Source organism: Hermetia illucens, chromosome 5 (assembly GCF_905115235.1).
Source record: "Hermetia illucens chromosome 5, iHerIll2.2.curated.20191125, whole genome shotgun sequence".
Classification (NCBI taxonomy): Eukaryota; Metazoa; Arthropoda; class Insecta; order Diptera; family Stratiomyidae; genus Hermetia; species Hermetia illucens.
In genome coordinates this window covers 14,721,596-14,739,853 of record NC_051853.1, presented here as the reverse complement: position 1 = coordinate 14,739,853, position 18,258 = coordinate 14,721,596, and the positions used below count along the sequence as shown (strand labels likewise).

The window sequence follows — 18,258 nt, the reverse complement described above, 5'->3', positions numbered from 1 at the left end:
GCAGCCGCCGAAGTGAGCAGGGAAATCCTGATAAGAGACGGCTAGTTTTCAAAGACACAGACTCGTGGTCAGATCTGGCGGCCCAGCCTCACCACTAGATCTAAGGAACTCTTCCTCGCCTAAACGGGCGCTTTGAGTGTGTGCCGCTTTAGTACTCCGTTGCAGAACTTCAAAAAACTTCCATCATTATTGCTTCCAACTAGAACCAGCAATCGAAAAACTATCTATAAGTCCGTCCATTACATCTAGAAGAAACACCATATACCGGACGAAGTAACAGAATTTCCCATAAATCACGAATCGTCAACGGTCTACCGTCGAAAGTCTCTGATGTCAAACAGATCCATCCTTGAAAAGGATAAGAAATGATTCAAACCCCAACTAAACAACTGTTTCATGGTTCAGATATTGAATCCCCTTAGAAAGGACACATAATGTTCACAGTGCATGCACATGGGGCGTGCGTACTCGTCCCGAATCCCAATCGATTTTTCCTATTATTTTTATTCACATTCCGAACACACGGCTTACGAGTAGTGTCACGCACGTATAAGTTTAAAAAATTCAAAATCCTGTATATAAGGTTCATGTTTTATAGTTGTTTTTAAACGTGATAAAATGCTTAGATAAGTCCAATCGCTGCCGAACAATAGTTCCATGTGTGACACCTCTTCGCCAAGTTGGAGTTGATAGGTCTAACGTGAAAGGGATACCACTCGCCACCTGGATTACACTCTTAAGGCGTTTCCCCAATGTCCATCAGGAGAGCTTCGAATTTATAGAAAAGTTGATTTCGTAAAATACAACGAAGATGAAAACATGCAAATAATACAGAATTTACTAGATTACGAAGGATTGATTGTGTAATTGGCAGAAATGGAGGGAATATTAAGGATTTCGCTGTTATTGTGTGTGATTGCGACTCTGAGTCCAGGTAGGAAGTGAGCTCCTTGGTGATTGTGCGATAAAATTAATGAACTTCTTTGGACATAGTAAAATCATCCGAGGATGAGGAGCGACTCGTTCGAGATCTCTTCCGAGGATACAACAAATTAATTCGGCCTGTACAGAATATGACCCAGAAAGTGGATGTACGTTTCGGTTTGGCATTCGTTCAACTAATCAATGTGGTAAGTTTTTATAGTTTCGCTTTTACTCAGAAGGACGTATTGTTACTCAAGGCTACTGTGACTTGGCTGATACATATTTTATATTCTGAAGTAGTCACAAGATAGCATGTGTGCGCGACCTTCCCAGTCTCTTGTAACTCATTGGAGTTGACTATAGGGTGTAGCCACTCGATATAGATTCCTTTCATTGACATTTTCCTTTGATCCTTTCAGAACGAAAAGAATCAAATTATGAAGTCCAACGTTTGGCTGCGTCTAGTATGGAGTGACTACCAGCTGCAGTGGGACGAAGCTGACTATGGCGGCATCGGGGTATTGCGTCTTCCACCTGATAAAGTTTGGAAACCCGATATTGTCCTGTTCAATAAGTAAGACTTGGATGTCCCTCCCTACTTTTATCTAATTTCAATTCTGTATCTCAGCGCCGATGGCAACTACGAAGTTCGATATAAATCCAACGTTCTTATTTACCCCAATGGAGAAGTACTTTGGGTACCGCCAGCTATTTACCAAAGTTCCTGTACTATAGATGTCACATATTTTCCGTTCGATCAGCAAACGTGCATCATGAAGTTCGGCTCGTGGACATTCAATGGGGATCAAGTATCATTGGCATTGTATAACAATAAGAACTTTGTCGACCTTTCGGATTATTGGAAGTCTGGAACGTGGGATATCATCGAAGTACCGGCCTACTTGAATGTTTACGAGGGAAACGGCAATCATCCGACTGAAACTGATATCACCTTTTATATCATAATACGTAGGAAGACACTGTTCTACACTGTCAACTTGATTCTTCCAACCGTATTGATTTCATTTCTCTGCGTCCTGGTGTTCTATTTACCCGCCGAAGCGGGAGAAAAGGTATTTTCCCATTAAACACATTCTCAGGGATCAGTTAGGTGATCCAAATAGGTCCATTTATCAAACCATGTTCTTATGAAATGGTGTCAAGAGTAGTAATCCCGTTGACTCAAATGAGTTCCTACAAAGGTAATAACAACAATATTTTTGTCCTACTTCCTAGGTCACATTAGGTATTAGTATCCTTCTGTCACTGGTTGTGTTCCTGTTGCTGGTTTCGAAGATTCTACCGCCTACGTCACTTGTTCTTCCACTCATTGCTAAATATTTACTTTTCACCTTCATCATGAATACAGTATCAATTTTAGTAACCGTTGTTATCATCAACTGGAATTTCCGAGGTCCTCGTACACATCGAATGCCAATGTGGATTAGATCCGTTTTTCTTCACTATTTACCAGCCTTTTTACTAATGAAACGTCCACGAAAAACACGTCTTCGTTGGATGATGGAAATGCCTGGAATGAGTGTTCCACCAAATCCGCATCCATCCTATGGTTCTCCAACGGAAATACCGAAACACATAAGGTAAGAAAAGATTGAGCCAAAAGAGTTCATCACTATCAATTCTAGGATAGGACATTTTTCATAAGTTGATTTCCTATTTCAGTGCCATTGGAGCAAAACAGGCTAAAATGGAAGTCATGGAACTCTCTGATTTACATCATCCAAATTGTAAGATTAACCGCAAAATGAATTGCGGAGGAGAACTTGGAGTTGGCGATTCTTGCCGGAGAGAAAGCGAAAGCTCTGATTCGATCCTTCTGTCACCGGAAGCCAGCAAAGCAACAGAAGCAGTTGAATTTATAGCGGAACATTTAAGGAATGAGGATTTATACATTCAGGTAAGTTGCAAAAACCCGACGTGAAACTTAACCTAATTTGGAATTAAGACCCTACAACCACTATTTGCCCTAAAAAATCTACTCATTGCAGTCCCCTGTTAGACAAATTAGATTGCACTAAATGTCAAACATTTAGGCTTAGACGATCCTACCTACTGAAAAACTAAAGCGTTGGTGGTAGGCCAATGGGAGAATCCATCGAGAACTCCCCGCAACATCGAGCACGTATGCAAAATGGTGTACTTCTGCATGGTTTGAACCAGACTGTGTGAGAGTCCCAGGATATCAAGGGAGACTATGACGGATTTAGGTACAATACCTATAGCTGACAATATTATGGGAACTATAACCACCCGCTCGTGACGCCAAATTTCTTTAATTTCCCGAGCCAGTGGCTTACAGTTAATCTTCTTCTTCACGTATTTCCGTTCAATGTTGCTATTAGGGGGGTTAGCAACATCAAAAATATATGCGGAGCGACCCGTCTTGTCAACTAACAGTACGTTGTGTTGTGTGGAATATGGCAATCAGTCAGAACTTGCCGGTCCCAATACATGCTGTAAACAAAACTATCAACTTCTGCTTGCGGCTCATATCAGTAAACTGGACATGCTCCCGAGATCAGCCCATATTTGTATGCAAGGTTTTGATGGATAACCTTACATACAGCATTGTGCCTGGTGATGTATTGCGCCGGTGCCACAACAGTGTAGCCAGAAATTAGATGGTCCAACGTCTCTAACGCCGAACCACACATTCTGCACTGGTCGTTCTCTATCCGTTCTTTCATTATGAGCTTCTTATAAGCTCGGGTGGCGACCACGCCGTCCAGAATGGCACACATGAATCCGTCCGTCTCAACAAAGAGCTCCCCAGCACGCAGCCATCTGTTCGACAAATGCAAATCGTGCATTGCCTTCGACTTCTATTCATCGATCTGCTCTTGGTCCAACTTCACCCCACTAAGAGGATTGAAGGACGGATCCTTATTGATCGATGGCTCCTTCAAGTTAAGTGGAGTCAGCCCACAGTCTACCTTACGGACAGCCGCATGCAAGGGACTCCCCTGAGTTTTGCTGTAAAAATAAGCGCGCAGCAATTCGACTTGGCGATGATGTTGTGTCGCCACGTCAACTACGCCCCTATCTCCGATATCACGAGGTAGGTTTATCCACTCCATGGCAGAGTTTGGGTGATGCATTCGAAATTTGGGCATAGTTGTCCGTATCCACCGTTAGACGTTTTCCAGTTGCGGTCTTCGTCCCCGGCAATATTCCAAATGCATAAGCCAGTGAAGAAATAACGAATACATTCAATGTGCTTACCTTATTCTTCCCCGAAAGATGCGATTTCAGCACCGGCTTTACACGTCGCAGGAATTCGGACAGCAGAGCATCCTTCAGATCACCAACTCGAGCATGGGTTCCTTGCACTTGTAAAAGTCTGTCTCGGTCATAGCTTGGATGTGGAATTTACCACTGCTATGTCCGGCATGCGGCTTATGATGACCTTTGCAGATGGCTTGGATTCGACACTTATCTAATCCAAATTCCATCCGAATATCACGGCTGAACATGTCTACTATTCGCAACAGACCTTTAAAATGGTTATCAGAACAAGCATACAGTCTGATGTCATCTAAGTACATCAAGTGTGTCAGTTCGGACTTAGCACGTAGGCCATACTTTATTGCAAAAACATGCCCTCTAACATCATTCAGTAGCCATGAAAGGGGGTTCATTGCCATACAAAACCAAAGGAGACTCAACGAATCGTCCTGGAAGATGCCCCTCCGTATACGGATGGGCTCTGAGGTATCAGCTCCCTCAGATGTACGCACTGATAAGGTGGTATGGCACTCTTCTATGACTGTCGCCATAAACTTAATGCGGAGTCCTGCACCGTGTCCTTCTTAGGGATAAGGTAGGTAATCCCCGTAGTGAGGAAGGGAGGAAACTCCTCCGGCCGACTCATGACCAGATTTATGCTGTGTGCCATCCGACTGTGTGTGCTGGTAAATTTCTTATACCAGAAATTCTGCACCCGATCCAGCTCGGGGCCCCTCCAGTTCATCGAGGTGTTTATGGCTCGTCGAACCTCCTCTTCGGTAACATTCGCAAAATTCATACCAGATGTTGTAGCATGGCGAGTGCCTTCGGCAGTGATAATCTCAGCATACTGGGCGGATAACCCCCAAAATCCACCCCAATATTCGTTTGCTTCCGTTACCGAAAACTGCACTGTCTGGACGCTCAGTTGGGATTCGTTGAGAGATCTGAAAAAGCTCCGCCGGTTCCTCGCGTATGTTGAATTCTGGACACGTCTGGAGTCACTTTCGCCATATCGTCGTAACCGACTGCGTACGACAGAAAGTTTCTGCTTTAGTTTGTCCCGAATTTCAACTACGGGTGCCTAACTGGGGATGGCATAGTTTCTGTAAACGCTCGCACTTTATTTCTGACCCATCTGCTGGCATTGCCAGTACTGATTTGAATCAGTCGAGCAATGTCCTGCCTTAGTGAGTCCTACCTAAATTCCAGACGAATTTTCAATGGGGGATCTCTTTGGTCACTCAAACCAATAGCACGAAAGCGAATCTTCTGACCGTGCAATCTGACAGCTGTAACTGCACGACAATACACAAGTGATTGTAGTTGCAACAGTGGCATATCAGCACACAGTCAAGATGCAATCTCATAATTGATTTGACAAGGAAGTCTCGGACTTGCTGGAGATACATAGAGCCTGGCAAGCCCTAGTCTATGCAAAGGATCCATTTCCGAGAACTCTATACACGCTCTTTGGAATTCGTCCAGAACCTCAGCTTCGGCGAGTACTGAAGCTGTTGCCACCCCTGCCCCCATCGACTCTTGGTTACCAGTTTTCCCGATGACGCTCCCTGATGGTAGCCGGGAGCTGCACAGTCATGTGCGCCAATTGTGGGAAACGTTCGACGAGTCTCTGGTGCAACAAGGGGCGGTAAGATGTTGTACCCACCCCCACCGTTATTTCGTAGTAGGAGCGGATGTTGAAGAGGTTCATTTCCTCAGTCCACTTCATCCGCTGCCTACGCGAACCTGCGTATTATCATTTCCGAGGTGTCACAATCTCCAACTTCGCAGGAACGATATGGGAGATAAGTTGGAAGCCAGGAGATGATTGAGGGGGGAAGTTGAGTAGGAAGAGTTTAGAGAAGAGAATATTACGGTGAACGGTATCAAAAGCTTTGGAGAAATCAGTATAAATAGCATGTATCTCCTGTCATGAATTAAAACATTTAGCAACGAAGTTGGTAAAGACCAGAAGGTTGAAAGCCGTAGATCTATGTTACACGAAATCATGCTGCTCTTTGACAATCAGGTGACCGAAATGAACGGTCAACCACTCATTGACGTATCTTTCGATGACTTTGGAGCAAGAGATGCAAATAAAGACAGGGCGGTAGTTCACAGCAAGAGGAGGGTCTCCGCTCATGAAGATAGGGATGATAAGGGCCTCCTTCCAGAGATGAGGAATGAGGGTACTGTCTTCTAGACTTTTGTTGTAGAGTATACACAGGGAGAAGGAAATGTGTTTTCTACAGATAAAAAGGAAGAGCCCATTGGGACCTGGTCCGACATTGAGGTCAAGATTACCAATGAGGAATTCAACCAAGGAAAGCGTAAGGAAAGGAATGACCAGAGATTCGGAGCAGTCTGCAATTAGAAGGGGCTTAGAGGGTGGAGTGGTCGAGGGAGAAAACACGGAAGAGAAGTAGGTGCAGGGATGGTCGCAGGATTGTTATGGGCAACTGGCAGTGGAGTCAGCAAAACTGAATGAAGACGGGAGAGATTGAGTGGGATTACGGGAATAGCGTGAGACCAAAAGGGTTTCAAGTTACCACGGGCAAGGGTGGCCCCGACGCTCAATAAGTACCTTTTATGCGTTTTTTTAATCATTGACTTCACAGTGCAGCACATAGCCACAAAGCGGGCAAAGTCGGCGTCATTCTTTGATGTCCAAAACTTCTTCCGCAGTGCATGCTTCAGACGAATGTTATTAAGGATCTTCGTTGTGAACCAAGTTGCGTACAGACGCAGATAAGCAAAGGAACAAGGGACATAGCAGGAGAGGAGATCGGACAGGATATTGTAAAATGTGCTTAGAGCTTGATCACATGTTAAGTTGCTTAATATACGAACCGAGTTGATAGGCGCTAAAGCTGAGTTGAGACCCGCAAAGTTGGCTTTGCGGTAGTTGAACCCCGCGCGGTTGTGGAGTTTGAACCGGGAGCAAGGAAATAAAGAAAGGTGGCAGTCGAGGAGGTTGGAAACGAAAAGGTTGAGAGTGCGACCCAAGAAGTTTTTAGTGGTATTGAAATCTAAGGCAGAGCAATTGTTCATAAAGGAAGAAAGGAGAAGGGAAGAATGGGAGAGGTTGTTGGAAGGAATTGGAAGTGGAGCGCTGGGAGGTTAAAATCTCTGTCAAGGAAGAAAGGGATGGAAGGTAATCTGACAATAAGGAGTTCCGACAAACTGTTAAACAATTCTTCATACAGGTGAGAAGGGCAAGCACAGAGGACGTATACACCAAATACAATGAACGGGGGGAAGTTGAACGGGAAGACACGAAGAACCATACAGTCAAAAAGAAAGCCAGAGGAGGAGAAGACGAGTATCTTTTATTGCAATTAACAACCCACTGCCGGTGGACTTACGAGATGCATCCCAGTCCCCGCCACAGCGGAAAATGGAGTACCCTTCTGGGATCGCGGAGTTTAATATGGCATCGTCCAACCAGCTTTCGGAGATACATGCCTTCCTCATTCCTCTGACTGCGAAATCTTGCAAACTCAGTGATTAGAACTGTTTTTCTAAGGCATCGCGTGATTTCAATAATGTCCTTACGTTGTATAACAATCTTCGGCTTTCTGGCCCGTACTTATGCCTCTTTTCCAAAGGAGACTTGTTCAGCTCCAGCATCAAATCTCCTTTTTGGGAGTGTCTGATTTGGCTGATGTTTTCTGCAAGGTCCATCAGCTCAGGATCGGATTTAACCTTCCTGAAGATATCGACATAAGTCGTATCACCTACTGCCACTGCCTTTTCAAGATGATAATCAATTCGGGCCGTAATCTTCTTTTGTGTGTCGTATTTTTCCTTCTGCCAACCTGGGTCGATGCTTCCTTGGTTCCTTTTTGGGGCTTTACCTCTCTTGGATCGATTGAATCCGACACCGCTGTTTCCACGATTTTGATCACTTCGTTTGTCTTCCCCCTTTACCGGTGAGAGACCTTTCTGTCTTTTGGCGTCCTGCGAAGATCCGAAAAAATCGTTCGCACCCCTCTTCTGCTCCTCTTTTCAAGCTTACCGCCCTATGGATTTTGAGGGGGTATCGCTTGTGTTGCCTGGGTAATGCTTGATTTTTTCGAGGCTTTTTTTTCTGGGTGCGGATAGCTGAGTGGTTAGAGCACAAGGCTGTCGTACGGAAGATCGCGGTTCAAATCTCATTTGCGGCAGTGATTTGATGCCGGATACCAGTCGACTCAGCTGCGAATGAGTACCTGAGTCAAATCAGGGTAATAATCTCGGACGAGCGCAATGCTGACCACATTGCCTCCTACAGGGTACTGTTATCCTGTAGTGTACCGTTACGGTCTTGAATGAAGTACTCTAACACACTTCAAGGCCCTGATCCAATATGGACTATAGCGCCAACGATTATTATTATTTTTTTTCGTCCTTCGCACTATTTTACAGTACACGAAGGGTTCGGACCATGTTTTTGATGGCCTGGTGCACATTGTGTTTGTCCTTTACGAATTCTGACAACTCTATTATTTTTCCTCCGAATAGGGCAAACGATGATTCGTCCGTATTCTGAAACTGCTTCTTTGTTTGCTTTTCCCACTGAGCACTTCCCTACTTATTAGACTTCCGGGAGCTTCCTTCATTAAAGTTGACTTCGGAGGAGATCGCAGGTTCGCGAGCTTCTCTTAAATGGATCAAATACTAAATCCTGCTAAATGTCCTGACCAGGTGTAGTCATCACACTATGGGCTAATGAATGACCCGCTTGTGAGGCACCTTTCCGTGTTTTTTGAACAGGTGATCTCGGGAGTGATGTACTCCTTTCAAACGCTTTTTTTTCAGGCTGCTTATAGTATTCGATGCAACGGTGGCCAAGTAGCCCACACCGAGGCACTGCAGTCGAGGGATGTCGACAGCCGGGGGCCTGCTTGCCCACTCCCAAAAACCGCCGGCACTGGGGTTCCGAGTCCTTCTCGTTTCTTCTTCCATATTGGTTTCTGGGTGTCCTTCCCATTGCCATTTTTGTCCACGGATAGGTGTTTTCCTTCCTACCTACCTACCTACCCAACTTGCACATAAACATGCCGATGCATGCACAGCTCCAAATGTGTACAAGCGCATATTCCTACGCATTCGCCGAGCATTCCCTTATCCGCAGGAAAGAACGCGCCTGATGGAGATCTGTCAGGTCTGCCTGCCTACCTGTCTGTCTGTCGCACGCACTTTTCTGAGAAACGGCTATACCGATTGACACGAACTTTGGTGAGAATCAGAGTGAAATTATGCGGTGTTTCCAACGATTAATTAATTGAAGTAATAAAAACTTGTTGTTTCTTTTCCGTTGGTGTGGGTATTTTATTCTTGCAAACAAGTTGTTTGCACTGATGAAGGGAACAAGTGGTTCCCGAAATATCGGTATTTGCAAGAATAAAATACCCACACCAACGGAAAAGAAACAACAAGTTTTTATTACTTCAATTTGGAGAGAAGTTGGAAACTGTGAACGCGCAGATATACAATGAGTAACATCTTTCTATGTTGACATTTAAGGGGAGAGGGCGTCCTTATACATGCAAAAGGAGGGTGTAAAACTTTTTCTCACCGAATATAGTCATCTATATGCCCTACTAAGTACAGCAAAAAGACCCTGCAAGGTGGTGGAACGATGATCTCTCTAGTCGCAGGAAGCTGACCAGAAAAATCTTCAACATCTGCTACAAGCAAAAATACTGGCAGCCATAAAAGGACTGCTTGAAGAAGTACAAGTCGGCCATCAGGACCGCCAAGAGGCGATCTTGGCTGGACTATTGTCAGAACATCGAAAGCACTAGTGACCCCGCGAGGCTCAGTAAGATTCAGTAAGCCCATCCTTCTTTAAAAAGTCGGAAGGCTCCTGGACGGAATCTTCTAGCGAAACCTTATAGCTACTGGTTCAAACCCACTTTCCCTCCAGCGAGGAGGATTGTGAGTCAGAACCTTGCTTGGAGGGTTTGCGGCATCCCCTGCTGTGCGAGACTATCAAATTGGTAATTACCGAGGATAGGATCGGCTGGGCTATAAACAGCTTCTCCGCATACAAATCTCCAGGCCCAGATGGCATAATGCCAGTCATGCTACAGAAGCAACAGGAAAGGGTTGTGCCGTGGCTTGTTGAGATTTAACGGAGCTGCATCACTTTAGGATACGTATCGCAGTCCTGGAGGCGCGCACGAGTGGTTTTCATACCGAAAGCAGGCAGACGCGGTCATGAGTCCGCGAAGGACTTTCGACCAATCACCCTGACCTCTTTCGTGCTGAAGACCCTAGAGCGCGTCCTGCACATTCAGTTAAGGACGATTATGGAGAGAACGCCTTTCTCTAAGTCCCAACATGCCCACCTCAAAGGAAAATCCACAGAAACCGCCCTCCACGAGGTAATTGGCACGGTTGAGCGGTCGCTGCAGTACAAGCGTATGCCGACGACTTGGTGATATTAGTATCAGGGATGTTTCTGTCCATTATGAGCGACATCATGGAAGGAGCGTTGCGAAAGGTGTGCCTGTGGGCCGCAAGATGCGGACTCAGCATAAACCCAATCAAAACGCAACTGATGCTATTCACCACCAAGACAAGGATACCTGAATTCCATCTACCACGGCTGAATGAACAAAGATTGGTTCTTTCCCCTAATGTAAAGTATCTGGGTGTAATCCTGGATCCTAAGCTAAATTGGAGGTTGAACATAGAACTGAGGGTTAAGAAGGCCTGTATAGCCTTTTATGCCTGCAAGAGAACCTTTGCAAAGAAATGGGGTCTCCGGTCGAGGATGGTTCTCTGGATGTACACCGCTGTAGTGCGTCCGATCCTAACGTACGGTTCTATTGTAGGGTGGCAGGTTTTGAAGAAGAAATGCAATAGAGCGAAGCTTAATAGGATTCAAAGAACCGCGTGTGCAGGTGCTACTGGGGCTCTGCAGTCCTGTCCGGCAGATGCTCTCAATGTACTCCTGCATCTCCTTCCCCTAGACCTCCACATCAAATATGTTGCAGCGTGCAGTGCCGTCAGACTACGTGAGTCCGGATGCTGGACAGCGAAGTCTTACGGCCACAGCAACATCCTAGATGAAATACCTCGAGAAATCTGGATATCCCCCACGGACTATGGCACACGCAAGCTGAACTTCACGAGAAACTTTGCTGTGGACCTTCCAACCAGGGCAAAGTAGAAGATCGGCAGCGTGTTGCAAGACTATGATATAGTATTCTTTACGGACGGCGGTTTTCTTGAATACACAAGGTGTATTTAAGTCGTATGGTCTCCCAGGTTTCGCCAGTATATTCCAGGCGGAAGTCCTGGCGATATTGGAAGTCTGTCGATGGCTGGAGCTTGATTCGAGCCCCAAGCGTAACATAGCCATTCTGACGGACAGCCAAGCGGCCATCAAGGCCTTGTACTCAACGACGACATCTTCCCGGCTGGTGGGGCAGTGCAGAGACACGCTCAACCATCTGGGCGGCCCATAGGGGACCCTGCCGCTAGGCTCGGCATACCTTACAACTCGCATTGCCGAAGCTGTGGGGAAGAAAGGGAAACCCTTATGCACTTTCTGTGCGATTGCCCAGCTCTGGCTAGAGTCAGGCTGCGGACACTGGGTAAACCATTCTTTTGGGGACCTCAGGAAGATTTCTAGCTGCAGGGTCGGATAGCTGCTTTCCTTCGTGAATGCTACGGGCTGGCTCTGAAGATCCGGGCCGGCTGGACTCTGCTTTCCTGCTCCCATAACAACAGTGACGGTCTTAGAAGTTTGTGGCATCAAAACGGCGCACCAGAGCGCTAATTGGGCTCCTCGGAGCGGCCACTGATACCTACCTACCCCGATAGTCATCTTGGGTATCAAATGAAAGGTCTTGATGAGTACTTTTCGTTGCCGGTCCTAGTTTAGCCATTTGGGATTGTTCTTTCTTTATCGAATTGACAAACAAAATGAAATTATGCGACGGTTCTAAACAGTCAATTTATTTATTTAATTATTTTTTACAGACTCGTGAAGATTGGAAGTACGTTGCCATGGTAATCGACCGTCTTCAACTCTACATATTTTTCATAGTAACAACCGCTGGTACAATTGGTATTTTAATGGATGCGCCACATATCTTCGAATACGTAGATCAAGACCGAATCATAGAAATTTATCGTGGAAAATAAAGTGAAACGATGTGGGTAGTTAGTCGTATTCCACAGCTCACAACATTAAGGTATTCGAAACATAAAACGTAATCAATTAATCTAATTTATGTATAGCTCGTGAAGAAGAAACCATTTAAACATAAAACCTGAAGGAAAAAGTCAGTTTAAATGTGAAACTGTTTCCAAAGCTGCTTTTCGTTATCGGTAAGGTTGCGAAAAAAAAGTATTATTTATATATTTCATAGACCGCCAAGCCTTACCCCACATTACAACGACGTCACTTCTCAACCGAAACTCATTTCTTCCTTCAAGGACATAACATAGTACTCACTTCTTCTGACTCCGAAATAAATGCATAAGTAAGCTCACAACTCATCAATCTATTACGCAATACATATGAATTGCTCAAAGATACATTTAAGTTATTGTTACGAATTCAACAAAACTCACATGAATCAATCGAGAGGCACGAATAACAAACTTAACTCTAACAAATAATTTAGATAAGAACAATAAATAATAAAAAAACACCAAAAGATTTAAAGAGAATACCCCATGCTGCTTGCGGTTATTTCAGACACAGGAAATATTCTACTTGTATTCGGTTCAACTAAAAGATTTTTATTTATTTGATATTTGATAAAATAGCACCAAAATTTATATAATCGATATCTACTGTTGAACTTTTTAAGATACAAAAATAACAATAAAAACAGGTGCCAACCTTACGTGTTTCGATAGTATTTATAAACAAACACAGAAATGTAAGATTTTAGTTACGAGAATGCTCTAGTGATTCTGGTAGGACTTTCTTTTGCAAAAGGAATGTATTTGATTAAAAAAGATATTATAAAACCTTTTTTCACCAAGTCTTTGAAAAAAAAAACAAAAACAAAGTGAAAAGTATTAATGCGTACAGATTAATAATGGTAACTATTAAAAGTATATGTAAAAATTAACATTTTTATCAAATAAGGAACATCAATGTTAACATTAATAAATAGAAAGAATTTAAAATTCAATGTAAAATTATATTAAAGACAAAACACGTTTTCTCCATTTTGTACTTTTTCAATTTACGTAAAATAAAATGAAGATGGTACTTAATATTAGTGAAGTCATAAATTAATAAACGCATAGTAACTGACAACTAAACAGATTGTTTTAAACGGTAATTTTAGAAGCAAAAATGTTGAATTTATTTTAGATGGAAAAATCAAAGAATATCGGATATAGTTTTTCCAAAAATTATCTAAATTTCCTTTTTTGACTGTGTGAGTTAACAGTATCTACGTTAGGAATTATTTAACATGAAACATTCAAGTATTATTGTTGTGTTTCTCCCGAAATTTCTATTGAATCGATTCGTATACGCATATGTGAAAATTTTCAGTTAGTAAAAATTGGACTATGGAAAAAAATAAAAAGTTATTACAAGTTGATGTGCATCTTTTCATCGAAGTAAAATTGGACGGTTTAAGAATATCCGGTAAGTCGTTGGGAAATGTCCAGAAAAAATAAAGAAAACCAATTAAAAGTACTACAACGCGCAATCTTATGCCATCCAACCAACCAAGCCAACAACATTTCAGAATTCTACTGAAGCCATGACCAACTTCAACCCATAATGTCAAAAATCCACCTCTAGACCACCCGAAACTGTAACAATTTTAAAGACCCTCCCCAATAAAATCCTACTACAGGGGACTAATCCTGACTCGGCTCACATCCAAATCTGGAGAATCTGATAACCTAAATTCGATTCGAAAAAGAAATAAATCTCAAAAAAAGTAACCAAGCTTCTTCATTTTTACAGATTTTTTTTAGAGTAGGGTAGATGGCAGCGTTTACGCACAGACTGTTGGACTCCCGCAACAGTACGCTGTCGGACTACCAACTAAACACCTCCCTGTCATCAGAGAACTAACCTGGAACCGTTTGACACATTACTTCGAGCTGGCCCTCCCGCTCTCTCGGCTTTGGGAACCTTCAAGTCAAGGAATCGCTCTCACCAACGGAAGGGGAGCCGAGGAAGGGAGTTGTTAGTTCAGGGAACCCCTTACCATCCTGTCCCTTCGCCGATCGAATTCAATCTTCTTCGCAATAAGAAGAGCCCAAACATAATGCGCAACACGACTCCAACTGCCAGCGCTCCTCAGAATCGCTTTGAGAATGTTGTCTAGAGAGAGCTCCCCTCTGTCTGCTTAAAGCTGCTGACAAAAGCCGTCCCACCTTTCACAAGAGAAAAAAGTGTGTTCAGCGTCATCAGCCACTCCATTGCAGAACACACAATTAGGAGATTGTGCTTTCCCAATCTTGTGCAGGTAAAATTGAAAACCTCCACGCCCGATTAGAAGTTGGATAAGGAAGTAATCAATCTCACTGTGGGTTCGGTTCAGCCACAGGTCTAAATTGTCGATCAGTCACGCAGTCCATCTGTCCCTTGCCTTATTTTGCCAAGAGAGTTGCCACTTGGTAAAGGTGTGTTGACTTTCTTCAGTTCTCGCCCTTACGGCGGTAGATAGCTTTACACTCCTTGGCAAATGCGGGCAAAGGGAGTCGCTCCCGTCATCACCATCATAGCCGGTGCTGAGACAGTGCTATAAGCGGACGCCACTCGCAAAGCTCCCCGTCTCTGCACTTCAGCAAGGCGCTATCGATGCACCTCCTTATCAATGGTACCAGGCCATACCTTTGCGCCATAGAGCAGAACCGACTGCGTTGCTCCCATAAGGAGACGTCTCCTAGTAGATGTAGGGCGCTAACATTCGCCATTAGCCGACTCAAGGCCGACACTCCAGCTGCAGCCGGGTCCGCTGCTACTGTGATTTGCTCGAAAAAGCTCATCTTCGAGTCGAGCATTAAACTAAGGTTTTTAATCACTGGTTTTGACTCTATAGTCAACTCGCCGATCAATATGGAACGCAAGGTCGGGATTTTCTTTCTGGTCAAAATGACTACTTCGGTTTTTTCCAGCGCAGGGATGAAACCATGAGCAGTCATCCATCCGTTTACTCATCGCATCAATATGCCAGGTCTGCTTTGCCCCTGTTCAACAGTGCGACCGGCAACAAGTGCTGCATGACCGACCAAGCGCGATTCTTCGGGCAGAGGTCCGGCCCTAGGATGGATCCTTGTGCTACTTCCGACATGATTTTCATTCTTCTCTGGCCCTCTAGCGTCTCATAGAGCAGGGAGTGGTTTTTCAGATAATCCTTCAGTTCCCGCAAAAGATAGATTAACACGTGCAATAAGTTTTCTAATGTGCCTAGCATATCTATCCATCTTACATCAAGCCTTGTGAGGAGCACTATCCATCGAGATCGGCGGCTGTATGTCTCGGCTCGATGAACCGCATCCACAATCTCCATAACTGCATCCACTGCGGACCACCCTGTTCAGAATCTGAGCTGCCTTGGGGATAAGTCTTTGGCAACGCGGGTCGCTTCAGCTAGCTTTTCGAGCACTTTCCCGGCCGTGTCAAACATATGTACATAACCGTCGGTATGCCGACGGCAACGCCGAGTCACCTTTTCCCTTGCTGATCAACGCGAGTCTGGCCACCTATTAACGACAAGGAAAAATACCCTCCTTCGAGCAAGCGTTAAACGCCCCATGAAGCAAGTCTGCCCGTTGACGGAACACCAGCTTCTAAACTTCCGTTGGGATGCCATCAGGACCTGTCGCCTTCTTGTTTTCCATAGTGAGAAGCGCAACTCTCACTGTGACAAAGGGGCAATCATCGACGCCTTCCGCGCTATTGACATCAACCCGCACAGGATGTCCGAGAAATAGTTCCCGTACAATACGGCCCATCAGCTTGGTACTTAGTTTGCAGAGTCCACGAGTCCTCATTTACCTCGTTGACTAGGTTCTGCCAGCTGCGAGTTTTTCTTTTATTTACCACGCTACGGAGTCTTCTTTTTGTTCATCTATACCTTTATGGCGCATGCTTCCACGTTGACGAGTAAACGTTGTGCCAAACGGCAGAGTTTATGACACCGCGACCGCTTGCCTACCGCATACACTTCACCACTGCTGCGGATTTCCTGATGAGCCTTTCCTCTTCAGCTCTAGCCAGGACGGTCGACTGCACTTGCACTCGGTTCGAATCCGAATCCACCTGCTCAGGACTAGCGATTCTGACTGACCTGTTTTTTGGAACAGGGGAACTACAGAGTATTGGAGTTGCCGTCCCGGCACCATCAGTCGCACCACTTGGTAAGACTTCCTCTTTATTTGAGCGTCCCGGTGTCACATCGGGTATGCCAGCCCTCGCTGCCTCTTTCGCTGATCGCTGTGGTCAACGACGCATTTTTGTGCTGTACTCAAACACACTACGCTCTTCCACCCTCCCTGCTATCTCATGGACGATTTTGTTCGTCATCATCAATGACGCAAAAACCGGTATCCACCGTAGGCCTTCCTTAATAAGGAACACCAGACATCCTGGTTTTGCGCCGACGTCCACCACTTCGATATCCCTAAAAGCCCTAGTCCTGACCTACGCCATCGCTCCATCTCAGGCAGGGTCCGCATCGTCTTCTTTTTCTACAATAGATATCGCTCTTTTAAACTTTCCGGGCTGGATCATTCTCATCGATACGGATTAGGTGACCCGCTCACCGCAACCCATTGAGTCGGATTTTATCCACAACCAGACGGTCGTGGTATCGCTCATAGATTTCGTCGTTATGTAGGTTGCGGAATCGTCCATCCTCATGTAGGTGGCCAAAAATTCTTCTGAGGATCCTACTCTCGAAGGCGGCCAAGGGTTCGCAACCCAAGTCTCCGAGGAATACATGAGGACTGGCAAGGTCATTTTCTTGTATAGAAAGAGCTTTGACCCAATGATGAGACGTTTTGAGTAAAACAATTTTTGTAAGCTGAAATAGGCTCCGTTGGCGGCCAACAACCATGCGCGGTTTTCATTGTCATAGCTGTTATCGGTTGTGATTAAAGTTGTAGTCTCCTATTTTTATTCTTCCCGTTTGACCAGTGCGGTTTGATGTTGTTGGTTGGTTGGTTACCACCATGTATTTTGTCTTGCCTTCATTGATATGCAGCCCAAGATCTCGCGAACATCGACGCCTGCTCGATCTGGATGAAGGCAGTTTGTACGTCTCGGGTTGTTCTTCCCTTGACATCGATATCGTCAGCGTAGGCCAGTAGTTGGGTGGACTTAGAGAGAATTGTACCCCTCGCATTTACATCAGCATCATGGATCACTTTCTCCAGGACCAAGTTAAAGAGGACGCATGATAGGGCATCCGCTTGTCGTAGACCGTTGTTGATGTCGAATGATATTAGGAGTGATCTTGCTGCTTCTATCTGGCCTCGCACATTGGTTAGAGTCAGCTTAGTCAGTCTTATCAATTTCGTCGAGATACCGAATTCTCTCATGACCGTGTACAGTTTTACCCTGGCTATGCTATCATAGGCGGCTTTAAAGTCGATGAAAAGATGGTGCAACTGATATCCATATTCCAACAGTTTTCCATCGCTTGCCTTGAGGTGATCGGAAGCGGCCGCCAGATGTTGTTCAATCCCTTATATAGATTCACAGACACGACGTGGGTGTGAATCATATTGTGAATTAAAATCGCCTGATTCAGGCCTAAACCTGCCGAAAGCCAAAACAGAACTTATTTCAGAGTCCTGAGTCCGTATCCACTTGATCACCGCCCGGTCCAGTTGAGGAAAAACGTGTTCTCACTTTATTCTATCTGAGCCAGACCTGTTGTCCATAACCAGGCCCATGCGCACGAAAGAGCTCAGCAGCACCGGGCATTAATTCTCTGAAAAAATTATCTTCGTGTCTAAAATAAGTTTCAACGCGCCTCCTGGACCCTTAAAGAAAAGTAAACTACAGCATCGCTTATACTCCACTCTGCGAATTGAAAACTCCAATCAACCTCCCCTCATTATTTATTCAAAATCAAATACACAAGCTATATGAAA

The 18,258-nt window shown here is 44.7% G+C and overlaps 1 protein-coding gene across 1 annotated transcript; it reads left to right on the top strand.

Annotated features, from left to right (window-relative positions):
- Positions 1-520: 520 nt before the first annotated feature.
- Positions 521-13,733, top strand: LOC119657993 (acetylcholine receptor subunit beta-like 1). The gene is made up of 7 exons (XM_038065211.1): positions 521-934; positions 994-1,130; positions 1,344-1,498; positions 1,553-1,997; positions 2,161-2,525; positions 2,608-2,842; positions 12,151-13,733. The coding sequence occupies exons 1-7, from the start codon at positions 877-879 to the stop codon at positions 12,313-12,315; spliced, it is 1,560 nt and encodes a 519-aa protein (XP_037921139.1). The 5' UTR covers positions 521-876; the 3' UTR covers positions 12,316-13,733.
- Positions 13,734-18,258: the final 4,525 nt, after the last annotated feature.